General features: G+C 48.5%; 2 protein-coding genes across 2 annotated transcripts; one reads left to right on the top strand and one right to left on the bottom strand.

The window, feature by feature from the left end:
* Positions 1-20: 20 nt before the first annotated feature.
* Positions 21-13,609, top strand: RETSAT (retinol saturase). The gene is made up of 11 exons (XM_019714533.2): positions 21-189; positions 3,359-3,541; positions 3,878-4,119; positions 4,636-4,837; positions 5,304-5,501; positions 7,050-7,169; positions 10,986-11,124; positions 11,394-11,503; positions 11,576-11,742; positions 11,951-12,110; positions 12,336-13,609. Exons 1-11 carry the CDS (start codon positions 21-23, stop codon positions 12,473-12,475), a joined length of 1,830 nt encoding a protein of 609 aa, XP_019570092.2. The 3' UTR covers positions 12,476-13,609.
* TGOLN2 (trans-golgi network protein 2) lies at positions 13,605-22,498 on the bottom strand. Its single transcript, XM_019714539.2, has 4 exons — positions 22,149-22,498; positions 20,206-21,911; positions 18,957-19,040; positions 13,605-17,667 (listed from the first exon to the last, which is right to left on the bottom strand). The coding sequence occupies exons 1-4, from the start codon at positions 22,396-22,398 to the stop codon at positions 17,662-17,664; spliced, it is 2,046 nt and encodes a 681-aa protein (XP_019570098.2). The 5' UTR covers positions 22,399-22,498; the 3' UTR covers positions 13,605-17,661.
* Positions 22,499-22,660: the final 162 nt, after the last annotated feature.

Here is a 22,660-nt window from a genome sequence, read left to right as displayed (position 1 = left end):
CAGTCCTCGGACCCGGCGCCATGTGGCTCCTGCTGGTATTGCTGGCGGTGCTGCTGCTGGCCGTCCTCCACAAAGTTTACCGGGAACTGTTCGCAAGCAGCTCCCCGAACCCCTTCTCCGAGGACGTCAAACGGCCACCCGCGCCCCTGGTGACCGACAAAGAGGCACGGAAGGCGGTTCTCAAACAAGGTCAGCGGGAGGGACCTTGGGGTCCGAGGCTGCGCTCCGGCATCCTCGAATGTTTGCCTTTTCTTTTTGGCAGGGCTAGCCAGTGCCCTACCTGGGCCTCAGTTTCCCCATATGTAAAGTGCTGGGAGGGCTTGCTTCCTCGTAGAGGCGCCCCGCTTTATTGTCCGCCACCGACGAGAGCCTTCGCCTGGGCAGGCTGGAGAATAGTGGACCCATGGGTGTAGGAACCGTCCTTGGCGTGCCGAGGTCACTTAATATGACCGTGGCAACATTAACAAAAGTGACAGATAACAAGAGATCTTTCCCCTACTTACCCTATCACGTGCTCTGGGGCGTTGGGGAGCTGTACAAAAGTCTCTTTCAACCTGTATAGGAAATTATGTTTTGCCCATCAAGTGATTTGACTACTTCTGCGTGGTGTCAACTCATAGGGTTGAACTTTGGGAGAGGCTCAAAGTTTTGAGGGTGCCTCAGGCTCAGAACCCGCTCTTCTGTCAACCAGAAGAGTACATCCACTGTCAGCTTTAAAACATATTTTGGGGTTACTTCTGAGGTTGAAAGAAAGAGTTCTGCTGCTTAAAAAAAAAAAAAAAGATCCCGTTTGATCTCCAGGGTCCCTCTCACTTGAAAATTTTAGAATGCTGTGACAAGTCTTGCTACACAGTTCTAAGTGGAAGGACTATTAGTCTGAACTTCTGAGATCAGAGTTTTAGTTTGGACTCTCATTGATTTACTGTGTAACCATTAACAAGTCATTCCACTTACTTAAGGTGTTCTAAAAATGAGATGACTAATTTAACTTTTTCAGACCAAATTGTGATCTATTAGTGGGTCATGAAATCAAGTTAGTGGGTTGCAAGTAGCATTTTCTTTTTTTGGGGGGGAGGGGAACAGGACTTTATTGGGGAACAGTGTGTACTTCCAGGACTTTTTCCAAGTTAAGTTGTTGTTCTTTCAATCTTAGTTGTGGAGGGCACAGCTCAGCTCCAGGTCCAGTCGCCCGTTGTTAGTTGCAGGAGGCGCAGCCCACCATTCCTTGTGGGAGTTGAACTGGCAACCTTGTGGGTGAGAGCCCGCGCTCCAAACAACTGAGCCATCTGGCACTGGCCCATGTGGGAATTGAACCTGCAACCTTCAGCCTTGGGAGCACAGAGCTCCAACCGCCTGAGCCACCAGGCCAGCCCCCATAACTAGTATTTTCAATGCAGTAGAATAGAAAATATCAGAATGCATCATATGCGGTATGATCAGAAAATATGGTGAATGTTTAAATTTTAAAAAATGTATTACGACAAAAGACACATTGCCATTAATCCCCCTCAAAATACCCCCCCCCCTTGTTTCAAACACACTTGTCACATCATTCTTGCCACTTTCTGAAGTAGTTCTGGAAGTCCTCTTTCTTGAGTATCTTTAGCTGCGCTGTTGTGGCTCCCTCGATGTCCTTGAATAGATTCAAAACATTTACCTTTCATGGTCATTTTGACTTTGGGGGAAGAGGCAGAAGTCATATGGTGCCAGATCTGGTGAATAAGGTGGATGAGGACACACCATAATGTTTTTATTTGACAGAAATTGCTGTACCAGAAGCCATGTGTGACATGGAGGCTTTCCGTTGTTATCAAAAGATACGGTGAATGCTGCTGCTGAGTGCCGTCCAAGAGAAAGGCAGGGATCTTCAGTATGTGAAGCATCCATTGAACCTCAGTAACAGTATGTGACAAGTTTCAACTTGTTTGGGTGTGAGCTACGGTTGAGAGAAGATGTGTTTTAAAGTGTGTTGTAAATCATCCTCCATCATCACAAGGCTCCATGTCACACATCGCTTCTAATTTGGCAATTTCTGTCCAATAAAAACATTATAGTGTGTCCTCATCCACCTTATTTACTGGATCTGACACCGTGCAACTTCTGGCTCTTCCCCAAAGTCAAAATGATTCAGGACATCGAAGTAGCCACGACAACGCAACTAAAGACACTCATGAAAGAGGACTTTCAGAACTGCTTCAGAAAGTGGCAAGAACAATGGGATAAGTGTGTTTGAAGCGAGAGGGAGTATTTTGAGGGGGATTAATGGCAATGTGTCTTTTAGTATAATGATATTTTAAAAATTTAAACATTCACCATATTGTTTGATTACACCACATACATAGTTCTGGTAAGTACTGTATTATGAAACTGTTGTTTCAGGTATTTATATTATATACTTACATATATTCTGGGTTGTGATATAAAATGTATTTTTCACTATATGTCTTTCTAAGAACGTGTGAGAAGTTAAAAGTTTACCAAGTTCTCGTGCAGCTTGAAAAATTCCTAATCTCAGTTGAGAATAATCTTCAAAGAACAGTTTGTGTTGGAAGTGCCCATATAGCACCTGGAGCTGTCCAGTTTTGTCTTGTTTAGGTGCTGCTCCCCTCAGCCCCACCTCCAGACTTCCCGGATGTGAGGGGTGGTGCTGATTTCTCAGAGTAGCAGCCTCTGAGCAGCTTGGTCCTGCCCCAAGTCTTTGCATCAAGTTCTTGAAGAACCATCACCCCACCAGGCTGCTCCACTGGTGCCTGCAGACCCTGCATTTTCCAAAGATAACCGGCTTGTCAATGGACAGTTCCATGAGCCAGCAATCTGCCCCATGACACTTTCCTCCTGTCCCCATCTCCTTGTTTTCTCTCTTCCCTAGCTGTCTCTCTGGCTGCGCTTAGGGTTCTCAGCCTGCATTGTTGTCAGCTTTCTGTTTTTGTTCCTATAATACAGAGGGTGCCAAAAAAAATATATGCACATTTTAAGAAAGGAAAAAAATTGTATTAAAATTGTAATACTCTATATGCCAATAACAAAAGATGAACACAAGTCATGTGTATGCATTTTTTTGGCACCCCTGGTAGTTTACTGATTCCTCCTGTTTTTGAAAGTAGGAAAAATCCACAGGTACATAATAGCTTTGGTTAAACCAGTTCAGATCAAACCAAATCCCTTTGTTTAATCTGCCTGGCTGGTCCTGAACATTTCCCAGGTAAAATGTTTGGGATGTCCTAACAAGCTCTGTGCCAAACTGTTCTAGAATTTTCTAGCATTGTAGAAGCTAGAGAAGTCTTTTTTGGTTTCCATATCTTTACTCTTGCTGCCCCTGCCTGAGAAGCCCACCCTCCACCTCTTCCCTCTGTTGCAGCTTTCTCAGCTAGTCGAGTACCAGAGAAGCTGGATGTGGTGGTGATTGGCAGTGGCTTTGGTGGCCTGGCTGCAGCTGCGATTCTGGCCAAAGCTGGCAAGCGAGTCCTGGTTCTGGAACAACATACCAAGGCAGGAGGCTGTTGTCATACCTTTGGACAGGATGGTCTTGAATTTGACACAGGTAAGGTTTATGTGGCAAAGGGTTGGGAGCATGGCTCTATCTTCAGGAGGCTTGGAGCAGCCATTATGGGATGATCTTGGCCGTTTCTTTTGTTTTGGAGGCCCTATCTTTGTGGGCACCCCTTTCCTTGTCTGACAGCCATACTCACTGGGAGCTGAACTGGGCAGGGATTTGATGGCTTCTGCTCTAACTCCTCCCTACAGCAATGGTGGGTAGTCTTCTCTGGGTCTGAATTCAGCTATGTAGGACAACCTCTCTCACCTTGCTTCCTTGTCCACCTTTCCAGGGCTCAATACCCTTATCTCTAAGACACCTTGTTTGTCTGTCTCCCAACAGGAATCCATTATGTTGGGCGCATGCAGGAAGGCAGCTTTGGCCGTTTTATCTTGGACCAGATCACTGAGGGGCAACTGGACTGGGTTGGCTTGTCCTCTCCCTTTGACATCATGGTACTAGAAGGACCCAATGGCCGAAAGGAGTTCCCCATGTATAGTGGGGAGAAAGCCTACATTCAGGGTCTGAAGGAGAAGTTTCCCCAGGAGGAAGCTGCCATTGACAACTATATGAAGCTGGTTAAGGTAACATGGACATGCCGAGAATCCTGTTTATTCCTAATGGGTGACCTTCTTCATTAGTGGAGTAAATGGTGGGGAAGGCAGGAGGGGAGGAACAGTCGTGTCTCCTGAACTCAGCCCCCACTGTATTTGGCCTCTGTGCCCCTGGAGCCTGGGCTCAGCAGCTGCCACTCTCACTCTGGCGTCTAGGGGGCGCCTTGCTCTCCTCCCTGACCAGGCTGGCTGCCGTGTGGTCAGATGCCTAGCCTTTTTTTTTTTTTTTTTTTTTTTAACTTCACCTGAGACCAGATTGGGATTTTCAAAAGGAATTTGGACAGGAAACTGAAAAGCAAAAACGTTCATATGAGTGTTGAATGGGAAAAATTCAGAGTACAGATTTTTAAAAATCCAAATTCAGACAAGTTCAGCCAGGGCTAAAGTGCTGTCCGGCCTTCTGCTGGTGCAGGCTGTTGGAACAGTGATTCTGTCACAGCAGTTTTAGAATTGAGACCTGTCCCTCCTGCTTTTTTCCTTCTCCAGACGGTAGCCAGGGGAGCCATTCATGGCCTCTTGTTGAAGATCATCCCGTTGCCCCTGGCTCAGTTCCTCAGCAAGTGTGGGCTGCTCACCCGTGTCTCCCCGTTCCTTCGCGCATCCACCCAGAGCCTGGCTGAGACCCTGCGGCAGCTGCCAGCCTCCCCAGAGCTCCAGGCGGTTCTCAGCTACATCTTCCCCACCTATGGTGGGTACGGGCGGTGGGCCGTGGGCCGCTCCTGGGGGAGGAGGTGCTGCCCTCCTGGTCCTCAGTCTTTCTTCCTGAATGTGCTTGGCTGATGGAGATGAAGCAGTGTGAACTCTAGACCCTCTGGAGTGTACGGATGAGAAGTCTGCCTACCTACTTGCTGGACTCCCTGGTAAAAACTCCCTTCATCCACACTCTGGATGATTTTCCTTCTCAACCAGCACCGTCCTCCCTGGTCTTGGCAGCATGGCAGTTTGCAGGGAGGATATTCCCACTGGCCCCAAGATCTGTGAAGTACCCTGTATTTGCATGGAAACTGACTTTCTGGCTGCTCTGAGCCCTGGGGATCATTCGAACCTTGGGATGGATAGACTCAGGCTGCATGTTTTCCGACAGGAGTCCATGTTCCTTTCTGAGTGGTGCTGCTGCCTGCTCTTGCCTCCTCACCCCTTCCTTCCTTCCGTAGGCGTGACCCCTGGCCACACCAGCTTTTCCATGCATGCTCTGCTGGTTGACCACTATGTACAAGGAGCCTTTTATCCCCGAGGGGGTTCCAGTGAAATCGCCTTTCACACCATCCCTGTGATTCAGCGGGCTGGAGGCGCTGTCCTGACGAGGGCCACTGTGCAGAGTGTGCTGCTGGACTCAGCTGGGAAAGCATGTGGTGAGAGTCCCACATCGTGCTTCACGGACCCTGGGCTGGGGTGGGAGAGACCTGGGGTGCAGAGAAAAGAAAGCACTGAGGGCAGAAGGTGTAGAAGAACTGACTTCCTCATGGGAGTTTTCAAAGGCTGGAGTCTGCCCCAGAGCAGGGCTCGGGGAGAGAGGTTGGTCTGGAGGTAAAGAGGACACACGAAGGATAAAGGGTTGCATGGTTTCCAAAGGACAGTATTTAATCATTTATTCAGTAGATAAGAATAGTTATCCAGTAATCCATAACTATCTTGAGTGTAGGGCTGTATCTTTTCATCTTTAATTCTATAGATTTTAGCACATAATAGAGGCTCAATAAGTGTTTGTTCAGTGACTAATGGAATGAATAAGTAACCTGGGCACTCCCCAGGGCAGTGTGGAGGCCAGCAGGATACCCTGCCCTCAACCTGTAAATGGCAGAGTGGGGCCTAGAATCTCATGATCCTGGCTCAGGTCTTTGCTGTTACCTGCACAGAGAGTCCAAATTGCACCGGGGAGGGTCTATGCCAGGAAGAACTCTGGTAAACAGAACAGGCCATCCATCACTCATGGGTGCATAAGAAGCATCAGAGAAGGGAACAGAGAGCGAGACCTGAATAAAATACGGCTGGTGTGACGGTGAATTCACCAGAGGAACCTTTCAAGGAGGAGGTGGTGAATGGGTGGCCCAGTGCACACACAAAAAAAGAAAAAAAGGCAAGTGAGAAGAGGCCATCAGCTACCTCTGAGAACACATTTGTAGAAGAGACTAGAAGTTGCCAGTGGTAAGAGAAGTTGTCAGTGATGTGAAATTTTTCTCTCGTATTTGTGAGCAAGTTCTACTTCCAGCCTAACGGGGTCCATGAAGCAGGGTGGGTTTATCAGTTCAATTAAATTCAGTTCAGCATATATTTATTTGTGTTTTTCATGTGCTAGGTTTTAAAATATGGAAAGAAAAAGACAAGTCTTAGTCTCTAACTCAAGAAGTTTCCGGTCTCATAGGGAAGATCAGTGTGATAGAATTTAAATACCATATAGAGGCACATACTAAAACTGGAGATGAAATAAAGGATGGTGGAACAGGGAAGGCCTCAGAGGGAAGGCAGAGGTCATAAAGGGTCAGAAGACGCTAGCCAGAGGTTGGGGGAGGTTATTTTAGGCAGGGGGAACAGAAGGTGCAAAGGCACAGAGGTCTGAAAGAGCTGAGTGTATACAGACATCTGAAACTATTATGTTGAACCATCAGAAAGTGCTGTTTTTATAGGTAAAAAATGGTTGACTACCAGGTGTTTCATATGGTTGTACCTAATAGCTTAGTGGTCAGAGGTGGCCACACAGCAGGGACAAGATCGTGGAAAGCTGATAAAGACTTGGGAGTTTCACTTACTTTGCATTTTTGCCTGGGGCCTGCCCGCCTGGCCCTAGGTGGACTAGATGCCCGGGAGTGAGAAAATGAAGAGGAGAGAGACCTGTGTGGCATATGGGCCTTTCTTTTTCTCCTAAAGCGCACAGAACCTCCGCCCAACTCTTGTGCCTGCAGGTGTCAGTGTGAAGAAGGGTCAAGAGCTGGTGAACATCTATTGCCCCATTGTGATCTCTGACGCAGGACTGTTCAATACCTATGAGTACTTATTGCCAGAGAACGCCCGCTGTCTGCCAGGTAAAGGGCTGGGCTGTGTAGCTCTCTCCCAAGTTCCCCACCACTACTGCTCTAGAGCAATCTTGCTCAGCTTGGCTGATGGTTTCCCTGGGGTGATGGCAGCCCTTTGACTGTCCTTAGTAGAAAAGGTAAGCACACTGGTCTATAACATCTGTTCCCAGCAAGGCCTCTGTGTGGGGGTTGGGAAACAACTTCCTCTGGTCACGTCACCCCCAAAAACCCTTTGGTCCTTAGTGTTTTCATTCTTGGCATATGTACCCCCTTCCCCTTGTAACCTCAACCACTTTTCCCTTTCCTCTTTTTTTTTTTTTTTATAAATTATTTTATTGAGGAATATTGGGGTACAGTGTGTTTCTCCAGGGCCCATCAGCTATAAGTCGTTGTCCTTCCATCTAGTTGTGGAGGGCACAGCTCAGCTCCAAGTCCAGTCGCTGTTTTCAATCTTTAGTTGCAGGGGGCACAGCCCACCATCCCATGTGGAAATTAAACCGGCAACCTTGTTGAGAGCTCGCGCTCTAACCAACTGAGCCACCAGCTGCCCAACCCTCCCTCTTTTAAGTTTCCATTCCAAGTTGCCCATTTCCAGTTTCCCTAGATATTAGATCATCTCCCTAATGGTTAATGATGGTTAATGACAGAATCCTAATGGAACACTTGTTGGGTTTTCACTAAGTTTGTGATGTGAATCCTGCTTCCTTCCTTAATTTCTCAGTTTGAGTGGGGAAGACTGGTCTGACATTATCAGTAGTGGAAGCTAAGGCTGGCATGGAGAAGAGTGATGATATAACTGTTGTGTGCCTTACTTGGGACCCAAGTTTATATTTTTCTGCCTCTTTCAGGGACCAGCTCCTTATTGGGGCTGAGGCTGCAGGAATATACCCTCTTGGGTTTCATCTGTTTCTTAAACTCTGCCCAAAATCTGAGCGTCCGGTAGCAATAAGCCTCAATGCAGTCATCTCGGACAGGCTGTGTTTGGGGGAAGAAAAAAAGCCTGGTTTTGAGGACGGGGAGGTAGGCATATTTATCGGTGGCCCTGGGAAGGTCTGTGGGTGAGGCTTTACCTTTGTCGGCTGCCAGCGAACCTAAGGATCACTGCATTTGATCCTCATAGCCACCTGGGAGAGGGCCGTCATCACCCTAATGTTTATGGCTGGGGAAACTGAGGCTATGCAGGTGAAGTAACTTCCCGAGGTCGCCTTGCTGAGAGTGGCAAAGCTGAAATAGGAGTGCTGGTGTGTCTGACTCAAAAGCCTGGGCTGATGGACCCCTCTGGGCTGAGAAGCGTGGGGCTTCCAGAGAAAAGGACTCACGACAAGGAGCCCTGAGGAACAAAGGGGCTGAGCCCAAGTAAGGTAATGAAATGGACTTTAGGCCATTGTGTAACTCGAAGCTACTGGAGTGACCTGAGAAAAGGCGGCTGCTGGCCAGGAGGGGACTAGTAATCCAGGAGGGTAAGAGAGAGGGGGTCTAGATAAAGGCCTCTGGCTAAGGCAGGAAAGAAGGGAGCAGCTCAAGATGCGGTTGAATGGAAACACATGGAGGAGGAGCCCAGAGAGCAGTGGAAGGAGTTCCCCACCCGAGTGGGCACCGTAGCTGCTGTTTGAGGAGCTGGGGAAGGTGGGCAGCAGACTGGGTTCAATAGAAAAGTGAGGTCCTGGATTTCCTCACTCGGGGAGAGGGTGGGTGGCAGTTGTAATTGTCCGTAAGGTATAAGATGTGTTCTACCGAAAACCAGCCTTTTCACTCCTGAGGCCCAGCATCTGCTGCCAGCGAACCGAAGTCCTCCTCTCAGGCTGGGTGAGCTGCGTGGGCTGAGGCCGAGTGCCCAGTGCAGGGCAGGGGTGGGGCTGGGCGATCGACTGGAGGACTTTGCCTTCCTCTATCCCAGGACCTCTGACCCCTGATGCTGTCCTGTGACAGGTCCCAGAGTCCCACCCAGGACTGCCTTCTCTCCATGTTACCTGTTCAGTTTGCCTTCCTTCACTGTACGGTTATAGCTTTCACTGCTCTTATGTAGCTCAGCCCTGAACAAGCTAATGGCACCAGTTTCCACCTGGCCGAAGGACTGATTGTCCCCTTGGGTGGGGAGTTGGGTGCTGCCTCAGATGACTCCTAGTTTGGGAACATTTCAGGCAGTGGCAGGGATGATGCTTAACTCAGAAACCCCAGTGCTGGGACTTCTTTGTTTCCAACTGTTTGGGAGGGGAGATTTTCATAGTTCTACCTCTCAGAGATGGGAAGCAGATATCCACTGGCCTCTGGGACAGGCGGTGCCAGGTGGAGCTGCGGGTGGGGGGGGGATGGTCAGGTAGAGGGAGCCTTTGTGGATGGGGGTGCTTTTCTTACATCCCATTGCTGAGCTCTGTGGAGGTGACAGGATGGTTTGGAGAGGAAATTTTTGGAGTGACAAAGATGGGTCTGACAATATCAGTAAGAGAAGGCTGGCATGGAGAAGAAAGGCTTGATATCATTGTGCCCTGTTTGGGACCCAGGTTATATTTTTCTGGCAGGTATGTGGTTCCTGGATCTCTTCCTTCTAGCTGGGGAAAGGGAAAGCAGGGGACAGGTGGAGGTCGTTGCTGTTCCAAGGGGCCTCTGAAGACCTAGGGGGTTTTACTCCTGGTCCCCTGGTTCTCTTCTGTCTATGCCCACCTCACCCCCCCTCACCCCGAGACGGAGTGCCCGCAGTGTGATTACCCAGGTGATAAGGTGCTCGTGTGGCTCCAGGGCAGTCCACTGCTCCTTCCTGAGGCTGTGGAAACTTCCATTCTCCTTCCGTCCTCGGTGTGCTCCCATAGCGGGGTGTCTGGGAATCCCGTTCTCCTACTGTGATTGTTATAACGCCCCCTCCTGCTCTGAAAAGTGGCCTGTTCTGGATGATCAATTTTATGGCCACGCTACCCATAGCACTCAGTTCTTTGCAGCTTCTGTGAGCCTCCCACGGCTGTCGGGAAAGTCTTTTCCAGTAGACAGGCAGCATATTGGATTCCTTGCAGCATCCCTAGGGCCTAGAGAGGAGTCAGCACATTTCAGGTCCTCAACAAATAGTTGTTAAATGAACTAAGCACAGCAGCCAGTGTTGTCCCTCAAGCAGGTGCTGGAGATGGACATGGGAATGGGAACAAAGGATAAGCATTTGTGGGAGCACTCCAAACTGGTCCGGAGTGATTTGTTGAGAGGTGAGCAAGGCCAGCTGCTTGGGTGGGGACATCAGATGGCTGTGGCCCTCCTCCCTAGTACTCTTCCCTGCTCCCCAGCAGAATCCCACCGGTAACGTCGGGCCAAGAATGCCGTTTGTCTTTGTTCACCCGCACTGCTTACCTTTTGGAGGCTTTGTACTGACTGTAGCCCATTAAGAATTATGTACAATCATTCATGAGATGGCTGATATTAAAGTTAATACTGAAATCAAGACTTATAACAAACTACTGTTCACTTCTGTGGTCTTTCTAGCGTGAAGCGCAGTCATCCACTCCCAGCTTAAAGACATTAGGGGGCAATTGGAGGCAGTTAGCCTGGGACGGTCCTGCAGGTGCTGTGAGCCAGCTTGTGGAGCGTGGGCTTCTGAAGGCGCTTGGAGCAGAAGTGGGTGGAAGTGGAAGAACGAGTCTGGGGTTGTGTCCTTCACAGACAGGAGATGGAAGAGCAGGCCCCTGCTAAGTCAGTGTTGAAACAACATAAAAATGGCCTGAGCGCTAGGCTGGCAGCTGAGGACAGGCCGCTGACACAGTGAGCAGGCCTCCGCAGGCTCTCCTGGGGCGGGGAGTGGCCATCGCTGGCCACAGTGCATGCGCCCTCACCAGCTCTCTTTGGCAGGTGTGAAGAAACAACTGGCGATGGTGCGGCCGGGCCTGGGCATGCTCTCTGTCTTCATCTGCTTGCGAGGCACCAAGAAGGACTTGGGGCTGCCGTCCACCAACCACTACATTTATTATGACACGGACATGGACCAGGCGTAAGGCGTGTGTGCATGTGGGGGGAGAGGGTGTTGGCATGAGCCCACAGCCCAGGGCCCCCACTTCCTCCCCGGACACTGGGGAATCCGCAGCAGGATATGGAATGGGAGGAAGTGGCCACAAATTGACTCCTGGGAGGGCTTTTTCCCACCTAGGCTGTACCTCAGCTTCATCCCTGGGGCATGTGGGGGATGGCCTGTCCCTGGGGTGGTGGTAGTGGTTGAGGACAAGGCCTTGCGCTGGGCAGCCACCTTCCTCTCACCCCCAGGATGGAGCGCTACCTGTCTATGCCCAGGGAAAAGGCGGCAGCACATATACCCCTCCTCTTCATTACTTCCCCGTCAGCCAAGGACCCGACTTGGGAGGACCGATTCCCAGGTGAGGCTTAGGGTCCTGGGGACAGGGGGCGGGCGGGGCTGAGCAGCGGTAACTCTGGCTCTGCATCCACAGACCGGTCCACAGTGATTGTGTTGGTGCCCACCTCCTACGAGTGGTTTGAACAGTGGCGGGAGGAGCCAAAGGGAAAGCGAAGCAGCGATTATGAGGCCCTCAAAACCTCCTTTGTTGAAGCCTCTGTGTTGGCTGTTATGAAGCTGTTCCCACAGCTGGAGGGAAAGGTAGGTAGAACCTGTGGTTACGGTGACAGAACTCTTGGTGCCATTTCTCCCTTTTCTTCGGGGCAGGAGAATAACACCCTGACAGAACTGAGCTCCAGAGAAGGCAGGGAACTCACGCAGGCCGTCAGCTCCTTGAAGGAGAACAGACGAGGAAGAGACGAGGAGCTCCGAGTCTCACTACCCCCCTGTGGCTGCTTTTTCCCCTTAGGTGGACAGTGTGACTGGAGGAACCCCGCTGACCAGTCAGTTCTATCTGGCTGCTCCCCGGGGTGCCTGCTACGGGGCTGACCATGACCTGGACCGTCTGCGTCCTCGTGTGATGGCCTCCATCAGGGCCCAAAGCCCCATCCCCAACCTCTACCTGACAGGTACACTGCCCCATTTGGCCAGAACCTGAGCCCCTCGGCCTTGCAGTCAACCCCAGCCCCCAGGTCCTGCTGTTCCCTGCAGCCTCCCACACTGAGCTGGGCTGCCTTGGCAGGCTGTGGATCCTGGGTCTGATCTGAAGCCATCCTGGGTGGCCCTAGCGTGGAGGGATAAACACGAGAGCCCTCACCTGCTCCCCCACATGGGCCTCTGTTCTTGTCTCCTAGGCCAGGATATCTTCACCTGTGGGCTGATGGGTGCCCTGCAAGGGGCCCTGCTGTGCAGCAGCGCCATCCTGAAGCGGAACTTGTACTTAGACCTTCAGAAGCTGGGCTCCAGGATCCAGGCACAGAAGAAGAATAATTAGTTCAGTGAGGGATGAGTCAGAGGATTTGGCCATTGCTGTGGCACAGCCTCTGACTTAGCCATCATGTCTTTCAGCATTGATTTCTGCTCACGTAAAGTACTCTCATGTTTTTGATTTCTCAGTGGAGGTCTGACACAACCCTAGCATACATCCCAGTGATTTTATTGAAGCTCTTCCAACTGGGGCAGGGGGTGATTTTTTGTACCTTTTATAATGTGGGCTACTGATTTGGATAGCATTAAGCAGGGCTCTGTGTCCCAAGCCCATACCTCCTAACAGAAACTGAATCACCAAACTGAATCTTCTTTTGATCAGGTGGCTAGAACCCTTGCAAGTGTTGGTCAGTGGAAGCAGGTTGATCCAGTTGTCCCAAGGCTTCTCTCACGCACTCACAGTGCTATCATGCAGTTCTACACTGTTGAGGAATAAGGGTGCCTAATGAGGTTAAAGGGTGCCAATGAGCTTTTAGTCCAAAGCTGGCAAGGTTTTCGTTGCAGCTGCATAGGTTCAGAGGTTGCAGTGGCGCTTTCAGAGGGTGGAGACATGCCTGTGATGGGCTCACTGGTTGTGGGGACTGGGGTCATGACAAGCTGTATTAGTTAGCAAAGTATGTTAGAATGCCCAATTCGTATTCAGCCAGGCCTAGGTTCGTCTTCCTTATGATGGGGTGAAACTGGTTCTCAATGTGGCAGCACCAAGGTACCCTCTGGAGCTGGGTACCTCAGCCTCAAGGCTTATCTTCTAAAGATACACCACAGAGGGTAACGTTAGCAGTCAGGGCACAGGACTGGAAAGATGACTTCACTGGGGTTGAAGCAGGCTGCAAGCGCATCCCAGGACAAAGATACAGCAGAGGGCAAGTACCAGAGGTAAATGAATAATGACAAAGGGCCCAGCTACCTCCTACGCCTAGAATATGGGCTGCCTGGTTGTAAGGAACACCGCATGGAAAGCTACATAATGTGTACAAAGCCCGGGAATGGCATTTCCAGTTTTTTGGTACATATTAGGAGGTTGGATGGGAAGGTGAATGAAGGCTTAAGGTTATAAATAAAATGACCTTTCACTTATGTGAGGCCTTATTTTAGTAGATTTCAACGCAATATTAAATTGAATGATGTTATACAGCTTTAATGTTTGAAATTTATTTTGGTTTCTGTGCAACAATACAAAATTACATCAAGACAGCATTCATAGAAACTCAGTAAAACATTAGGTACTGAAAAATACTTATCATAAGACCAAATAAGCTTTAAAAAAATTAGTAACTAAAGTTACAAAAGGCTGAAAATATAAAACATTGCAAAACAGTGGCAATCTACTAATTGGGTAAACAAGAAGGGAAACAATGTCAACAATCATTTAACACCTAGACTTTTGAATTAAAGGAATATCTATCAGCGTGAGGAGGCGGCTCTGTTGGCAGCTTGCAACTACATAGCTCAGACTCAACCCTTTACAGAGGAGTTTCTAAACTGGGATATTTAGGATAAATTCACATGTGGAACTAGCAGAGCTGAGAGTCCATCTTGGCTATGGATATACAGTTAAGTTAAACCTGAAACTCTGCTCCCAGGATCCTTACTTAAGCAAGGCCATGCCAAACAACATTCCCAGCAAGAGCTTTCAGAAAACAGATGGCAGAACTACAAGGTCTGGTGTGTAGCACACTCGCCTCCCTGTTCAAACTTTTATCACACGTGCAGCATTATGTATCAAGTTACCCTGTAAAACGGGGGACAGGCTTCCTTTTTTATTTAAATGACAGGAAATGGAAAAGAAAATGAGAATTTTAGAGGTTTAGAATTCCATCACCAAATATTTCATTAAGAGCCATCATGGGAAAAGAAATGTCAAAATCTATGGCTAGCTAGTTGTCAGGTCTTTCCAAGTTGTCTTAGCCTTTCAAGACAGATTAGCCTTTTACTCCCCCTGAGTCCAGAAATGAACTCTTTAAATAATTCTCAGAAACCTAGCCGGAAAACAAGCTCCTTCCTCTATTGACATCCATGGCTGAAGCATAGATTCCTCCAAATAGAAATCACCCTTCATCCTAAAGTTGGGGGCAGGAATGGAAGCACACAGTTGTCTAGAGAGGGGTGCCTCATGGCTCCCCGGACTTCATTGCTTGTCCCCACCCCACCCCCAGCCTGAGATGCCTCAGCCAGCTCACCCTCCCACACAAGCTCTAGGAAAACATGCTTCAAATAGTCTATCTTCAAAATGACAACTACCCAGAAGACAAGCTTTCCTTTGGTGTGAGAGATTTCCTTCAGTGCAATTTCCAAAGTGAAACAAATTCTGTATCCCTTCAGCATAAGAAACGATACTTCTCAAAGGCTCAAACATGGAGCTATGTGGATTTCACAATACTTATGTGTTCACTTGATGCCAACCCTCTTGGTTCCCGAAACCAACCTTTCTTTCCGCTCTCCTCTCTATGAGCAAAATCCATCAATAATGGACAGCAACCAGTAGCCAGAAAGAGCTGTGTGAGACCTCAGTTAAGTCACATCCAGATGTCCTGAACAAAGAAAATGTCTCCTTTGCAAGAAGAAATTGAGCTGAAGTACCTAAGGAGTGTCACTAGGCAGACAGTACCAATGGCATCCCACAAGTAAGCCTGGTTTTCTCAGGAAGACCAGAGACATCAGATACGGACTGCCCTGTTTTGCTCAGGTTCCAAAATTTGTGACTGGCATTGTTAAGAACTATTGAAGTAGAATGGAAAGAGCCAATCACAGTGGGGGAGTTAGGAAGGTACATGGGAAAACTTGAGCTGGGCTGTGAAGAAACAGATTTGGGGAAGGTAAGGGAAAGGAGAAGAGAGAAGCCATCTAACCCAAGAACAACCATGGGAAGCCAGGAAATGGAGGACACAGCAAGCACAAAAACCCCCAGAGGCCTAGAAGGGCACCCAACAAGAGGGGCCTCTGGTCTGGCGAGGACGCAGAGAAAGGCGGCCGGTGGCCATCTGCAGTCCCGAATACTAAAGAGCCTATACACTTGATTCTCTACGCCATGCGAGATACACACAGAAGCTTCACATCAGGGCGAGCAGTTTAAAAAGATCAATCTATCTCTTTACACACACAAGAAATGATGGACAGGAGAAGAACCAATTAAGGTGGCTCCTGAAAAAAGAAAATGAAATCCAGGAGAGGTGAAATGGGTGGGTGTGGGACAAGGGAGCAGGGAAATGGAAAGAATGATTGTGGCTGGAGATGTTTTTTAAAAATGGATAGGACTTCTGTGACAGATAAAAATGGTAAAATTTGGTAGTTTGGAGAGGATTAAAGAAATTAGGCAGTTGAGAGGGGCAGCTTAATTGGTATAAGAGAAAAATTTAGTTTTTAGTGACAATAGGACAACCAAGCTGAAATATTCAGCATGCAGCAGGACGGGTCTCTTTGGGAACTAGGCCAAGAATTAAGAGCTGGGAGTCACTAACTCAGAGGATGAAGGAAGGATGGATGCATTTCTGAGAAGACAAAGGAATAGGGAGACCTGCGTTTGAGGGCCCTCAACCTCACCAGCACAAGCACAGGATAAGGCAAAGGAGTTCTTAGATGCCAGGACGGCCTTCAAGAAAACCAAAAGGGGAATTTCTATTTGGATGGTCAATAGTGTCCAATTCTATCAAGGTCAAGATTAAGTTTTGAGAACAAGCCACTGGATTTGGTGATCTGAACCTTTGGAAAAACATTTAGTAGAGAGACAGGAACCAAAGTGAGTTTGTAAAGGTTATGAAGAGAAAGAATGGTAAGGTAATGGAAACAACACTTACTGGAGAAGTGGAACAGTAGAATGAATAACAAATAGGATGAATGGGTGTGGGGCAAATCTGGGTAAGCGTAAAGTTGGAGGAAAGGTGCTACGTAATAGGCAGAAATGGAAAGCACTAGAGCAGGAAAGGTAGGGAAAGGGAAGACAGAAGGGGAATAAAAAAAACCGTGGTCTTAGGGAAGAGCCTGATAAAAGATTCCTCAGATTGGAGGAAAGTATTGTAAGACTGGTGCACAAGTAGAGAAAATGATGCCAACAAGAGTATTCATTCGTTCTTTATCTCCACAAATAGCTACCTGCAAAAATGAAAATCTCCAAGGCATGAGCTGTTTTAAGCAAGGTGGAAGATAATATGACAAACAGTACGGCCCCTTCTTTAGACTTACTTCTCCAACAGCACAGAATTCATCACATTCTCCTCACTTCCCACATCCTTTGTATTTCCCTGAGATCAGTTATTCTATTTGTTTCTTTGCAGAAACAACTCTGTTTAGGCTCTCTCTAATAGGATAGCATGACCAGAACAGATTTCAATAAAACTTCAAACAGCGTGATTCAAAACATTACCCTCAGTTACCGTTCGAAAAAAATGCAGACCAAAAGCAAAACTTTCCCAGATGTTTTCCTGCATAAAGCCATGAACTTACCCTGTTACGACTGTGAGTGGAGAGAACAGTGTTTCAATCATCATAACTGTAATTTTAATAATCTGTGATGGGAATAGTAGCTTTACTCCCAAAATCCCCACATTCAGTTTTATGCTCAGTACAACCAAATGGAAGTTGATTCACTTTGTCTTAAGTAATAGGAAAGTATCAGAAAAACGTAAAGAACTTTACTACTAGACAGATTGGATTTGTAGGCAGTAAAGCACTTTTTTTAAAGCTGCTGTTTTGGTTTGCTGCTGAAGCCTTTAAAGAAAATTGTGTCCTAAGTAGCCCTTTGCCCATCAGCATTCACCGTCTACATCTTTTGTAGAGTACATCCCCCCAAAGTAAGATGCCTTGGTAGAAAAGCACCTCAACCTGCAGAGTTTTCTCCTCGGTTTGCAAAAATAAATAGTGGCGAGTGCAATGCTATTTTCAAGGGGTAACTTTACTACAGAACCAAGGTCCAAGGGAGGGTTGTCAGCAGCTTGCCTAGGACTGGGATCTCCGTTTGGTCAAAGCTGGGTTCCCACATGCTAGGTTCTACTCACACTCAGCGTAAACAACAGGAACACAGGCGTACAAGGTCACCAAAGTGCAGGTGCAAAAACCAAAGCAACACCCCCGCCTCTGGCAGCCTGGACTTGCCATAAACCCGAGAGGGTGTCTCTTTGGTCACAGTACTTTTCTCTTCATTTCTCTTGATTTAGAAACAAATCAGCAGGGAGGACAAGGTTCTCAAAAACAGAAAAATCAAATCTGAAAAGAGAGTAACACAATCCACTGGTAACGTTCATCTTTTTACAGAGGAATACACCTCACTGTTATGATTACAAAGGGAAAAAAAGACCTTATGGGAGTTGCAGCTCAGGGAACAAACCCAGAATTAAGACAAATTGACCCTCCACCATACAAACAGCAATTGATACAATAAAAGCACGTAAAATTTTAAAAGTTAGGTTGAAATAAAACATACAGTAGAAAGATACACACTTCGTGGAGGGACTGAGAACCCTGGCTTCTGCTTTGTGACATGATGCGTTGTTTTGAATTGTTTACATGAGTATTTTTTTTAACCAGAAAAATATTATACTGAAGGGGAACAGAAATCCTTGAAGTCAGTTACCTGGGACGGCACTAGGCCAGGGCTATAATGGGAAGGTGACGTACAAGTGGGCTAGTTAGCAAAGAGGTTCTGAGCTAAGTGGCTTATTCTGTAACTGGTCTGAGCTGTACATGTGAACTGTGCTCCCTGTAGGAAGTCTGGGAACAACTCAGTTGGGCCACCAGCAACTCTTTACTGATGCCCTCGCTGTTGCTACACGAAGGGAAAGGAAAGCAGCAAAGCAGTAGGAGTGCGCTGCTCGTGCTGAAACAAGCTGCCTCCGGGGAGTGCCTGCCTCAGCTCCTGCTGCTGTGGGCTGGGAGGAGGGCATTGCTTCCACGCAAAGGCTGCACTCAGGAAATCTAGTCTGCAGTGCTTAGCAGGGCTGACCTGGGAAGTTGGAGGCCTGTATATTTCTGGACTTGTTTTTAGGGAGTGTTGTCTAGTGCTTTGCTCCCTGAAGTGTGGTTCCAGCAGCAGCTGGCATCACCTGGGAACTTCCTAGAAATGTAGGCGCATAGGCTCCACCCCACACCCAGTGAATCCGATTTTGCTTTCTGTCACAGTGCCTATGAAAATTTGTGACGTGCTGGTATAGTACAAAAAGCACAACACAGGAGCCTAGGGAGTTGCCATTAGGCCTTGATTTTGCCACCAACTTGAGGTGGGAACTTAGGGGGGAAAAAATGATGTTTCCGGGCCAGAGTTTGCTCATCTGTCAAGGGAGGGAGCTGTAGTTGAGCAGCTGAAGGTCTGTTCAGTTCTAACACTGCAGAGATGGATACATGGGTGTCTCTACTTTGGGGTCTAAAAAAGGCCAGGGTGCTGGTAGCAGTACCCCCAGAACCAGCTGCTGCTGCCACGCCAATGCAAGCCACTGCTGGGCCCATCTAAAACTGCATATCCCTCCTCCCTCCCATGGACCTGGATCTTCCTCCCTTACCTTTTGGTCCAAACGCTGGTAGTCACTGGCCTTTGGCCGCCGAGGGAGTTTGGATTTTTTTCCTTCCAGGACAAAAGCAATAATCTGGGGAACGGCAAAAGAAAATGATTAACAAGTGATTCTATACTGACATACTTCAGTCTCTGAAATCAGAGATAATCACCTGATAGTACATTTGTTAATAACCCTAACAGTACAAAGAGCAGTACACTCTGAAGAGGCCTATTTAAATTAGAACGATTTTAAGGAGGACAGGGCCTAGTTGCATTAGAATCCTTTATACTGCTAAACAGGAAATGATAGATGGAGGAAGGCTGTTCTGGGCTCTAGTTTGTGGGAGTTTCTGGATTTACTCAAGAGTACTCAGCCAAAGATGGGCCGACCCCTCCCTAGAGAATTCCCCTACCCTTTTTTAAGTCATAAGCAATTATTATTTCTTTGCTGCAAATGTACTCTTTTACCCCACACTTTGCTTCATCTTAACCACACCACTCTCATTTCACTCCCAAGGTTACTCTCCATGTTGGATGTAGAATAAGGAACACACCATTTTAACTTAACGTCTTTTCTGTTTCCATACAGCCACAGGCTTTATGACCATCATGAATTGAACTCTCCAATTTGAACCAGGCTACAGAAACTGCTAAATTCTTAGAGCTCAACAAGAACTGCAGTCCTTTTATCATTGGAATGATTGCTAAACGACACAGACGTTACTTCACACCAAACCCTGCTAAGAAGTGAAAGATGAATGTATCCATGCAATTTCTGGTCTTTCTTCTAATCAGAAGTTCAACTGACTGCAGAAGATAGTGCCTGGGCTCTCTGCTACGCATGCCGAAGATTATGTAATGATTCTTTCTGCTACTGCAGATGGAAGATAAAAGCTTAGCAAAGAAGCTAGAAATGAGGCACTCTTGAGAGTAGAAACAGGAAGATAAATGCCCTAACTACTTCTTCTGAGGCTGTGAAGGATCTAAGTTCAAGATTATGGGAGAATACCCCAATTCAGGTCAGACTGTAATAATGTACTAATTGGCACTTAATGCAGCAGCAAAGGGCACTCAGAGGAAACAGACATGAAAACAAAAGACTTAGAAAACTGGAGTAGAGCCCTACCAGGGTCTGGAAAAAAAAATTTATCTTAAAATCCCGTGTTCACAGGCAGATGAGTGATGGATACTGGCCCATATACCAAACTTTCAGGGTGGAGGCTAACCCGTTTCTCTGAAGGCAATTCTTGACTTACCTTCCGCTTGTTGTGATAGGCAATATAGAGGACAGCAACGAGAATGGCAGCAGTCACCAGGTATGCAAAGAAGTGGCTGCTTTCTGCACTCGCACTTCCAAGGCTGTCCTTATAAAGGTCATCATTCTTCCTGCTCATGGAATCAAAAAGTGTCCCTTCTTTCTCTTCTTTGCGTGGAGAACCTTCTGTATTACCTTCCTCAGCCTCCTTTGGCTCCACATCTTTAGCAGGTTGTGAAGACTTACCTTCTCCCTCCTGTTGGGGAGAAGTAGAGTCAGAGTCCAGTAATACTCTTTCCCCAGATTCAGATTTGGAAGCATGCAGAGAGGTCTGTCCTTTGTCAGCTAGTATGCTTAAGTCAGGGTTGGTAAGCTTGCTAGCAGAGGATGGGTTGGACACAGGATTGTTGGAGTTGTCTTTCGTGGACTGGGCGTCCTGTTCCAACTTGCCAGAATTATCTTTCGTGGCCGGAGGGTCCTGATTCGACTTGCCAGAATCATCTTTCGTGGACTGGGGGTGCTGATCTGACTTGCCAGAATCATCTTTCGTGGACTGGGGGTGCTGATCTGACTTGCCAGAATCGTCTTTCGTGGACTGGGGGTGCTGATCTGACTTGCCAGAATCGTCTTTCGTGGACTGGGGGTGCTGATCTGACTTGCCAGAATCGTCTTTCGTGGACTGGGGGTGCTGATCTGACTTGTCAGAATCGTCTTTCGTGGACTGGGGGTGCTGATCTGACTTGCCAGAATCGTCTTTCGTGGACTGGGGGTGCTGATCTGACTTGCCAGAATCTTCTTTCGTGGACTGGGGGTGCTGATCTGACTTGCCAGAATCGTCTTTCGTGGACTGGGGGTGCTGATCTGACTTGCCAGAATCTTCTTTCGTGGACTGGGGGTGCTGATCTGACTTGCCAGAATCGTCTTTCGTGGACTGGGGGTGCTGATCTGACTTGCCAGAATCTTCTTTCGTGGACTGGGGGTGCTGATCTGACTTGCCAGAATCTTCTTTCGTGGACTGGGGGTGCTGATCTGACTTGCCAGAATCTTCTTTCGTGGACTGGGGGTGCTGATCTGACTTGCCAGAATCTTCTTTCGTGGACTGGGGGTGCTGATCTGACTTGCCAGAATCTTCTTTCGTGGACTGGGGGTGCTGATCTGACTTGCCAGAATCTTCTTTCGTGGACTGGGGGTGCTGATCTGACTTGCCAGAATCTTCTTTCGTGGACTGGGGGTGCTGATCTGACTTGCCAGAATCTTCTTTCGTGGACTGGGGGTGCTGATCTGACTTGCCAGAATCTTCTTTCGTGGACTGGGGGTGCTGATCTGACTTGCCAGAATCTTCTTTCGTGGACTGGGGGTGCTGATCTGACTTGCCAGAATCTTCTTTCGTGGACTGGGGGTGCTGATCTGACTTGCCAGAATCTTCTTTCGTGGACTGGGGGTGCTGATCTGACTTGCCAGAATCGTCTTTCGTGGACTCGGGGTCTTGATTTGGCCTGCCCGAGTTGTCTCCTGTGGCCCGGCGCTGCCTATGCAACCTGGCAAATTCCTCTTCGATGGATTGCTTTTCCAGAGTGGATGTGTGGACATTCTTTGCAAACAGGTGGCTCGCGGGGGGCTGGTTGGAATCTTTATCTGGAATCTCTTGTTTCTCCCGACTGAGCAGTTTTTCGGCGGCTGACCGGGGAGAAACGGGCAGCGCGGCTCCTGAAAGAGAGAAACCAATTGGCTCTGAAGAACGGCAGGTCCGGGAAAAAGGAACCCTCAGAGCTATAAGAGACCCGGGCAACAGGCAAACGGTGGGGCTGGGGGGGGGTGGATGACGCCGACTGGAAGAGTGAGTCGGGCAGGGAAGCAAGCTCAGATGGCGACCAGCCACGGTGACGATCGTGGGCCTGCCTGTGGGGCGAGTGTCAGATTTTTGGGGGTCGGGGGGGGTCTTACCCGCCGCTGCGACGCTCAGCAGGACCAACGCAACCGGGAACCGCATCCTGAACAAACTGTACTTCCGCCCTCTACCGCTCTCGCGAGATCTGCGCACGGACTCAGTACTCATAGCCCCGCCCTTTCCTGTGCGCGTCTCCCTCAGCTCCGCCAGGACGAGGGGACCCGCTTGGGGAAAGGTCGGGGAGGTTCGTAGTTCCACTATTTTCCCTGTGGGTGTGTCCACGTTTTCCTGGTTTCTTTGCTCCATAGCTTCCTTCACAGACCGTCACTCCCCATTTCCTTCTTCCCCCTCGTACGTCCGAGACAATACAGCTGAGCAGTGTTGTCCTCCTCCCTGGCAGTGGACGGTCCCACGGGAGTGACGTCGCTGGGGCCCGGCGCCGCTTCGCCCCACCCTCTGCTCGCATGTTTGAATCTCCCCTTTTCGTGGTTCTTTCACCGCAGCAGACACGACGTGCTGTGCTCAGGTCTCTCCCATCGAAACAGAACCCGTCTGTCACCTGTGTAGC

This window comes from Rhinolophus sinicus, linkage group LG05 (genome assembly GCF_036562045.2).
Source record: "Rhinolophus sinicus isolate RSC01 linkage group LG05, ASM3656204v1, whole genome shotgun sequence".
Taxonomy (NCBI): domain Eukaryota; kingdom Metazoa; phylum Chordata; class Mammalia; order Chiroptera; family Rhinolophidae; genus Rhinolophus; species Rhinolophus sinicus.
Note: the sequence above shows the minus strand (reverse complement) of the source record. Positions and strands in the feature narration are given on the sequence as shown.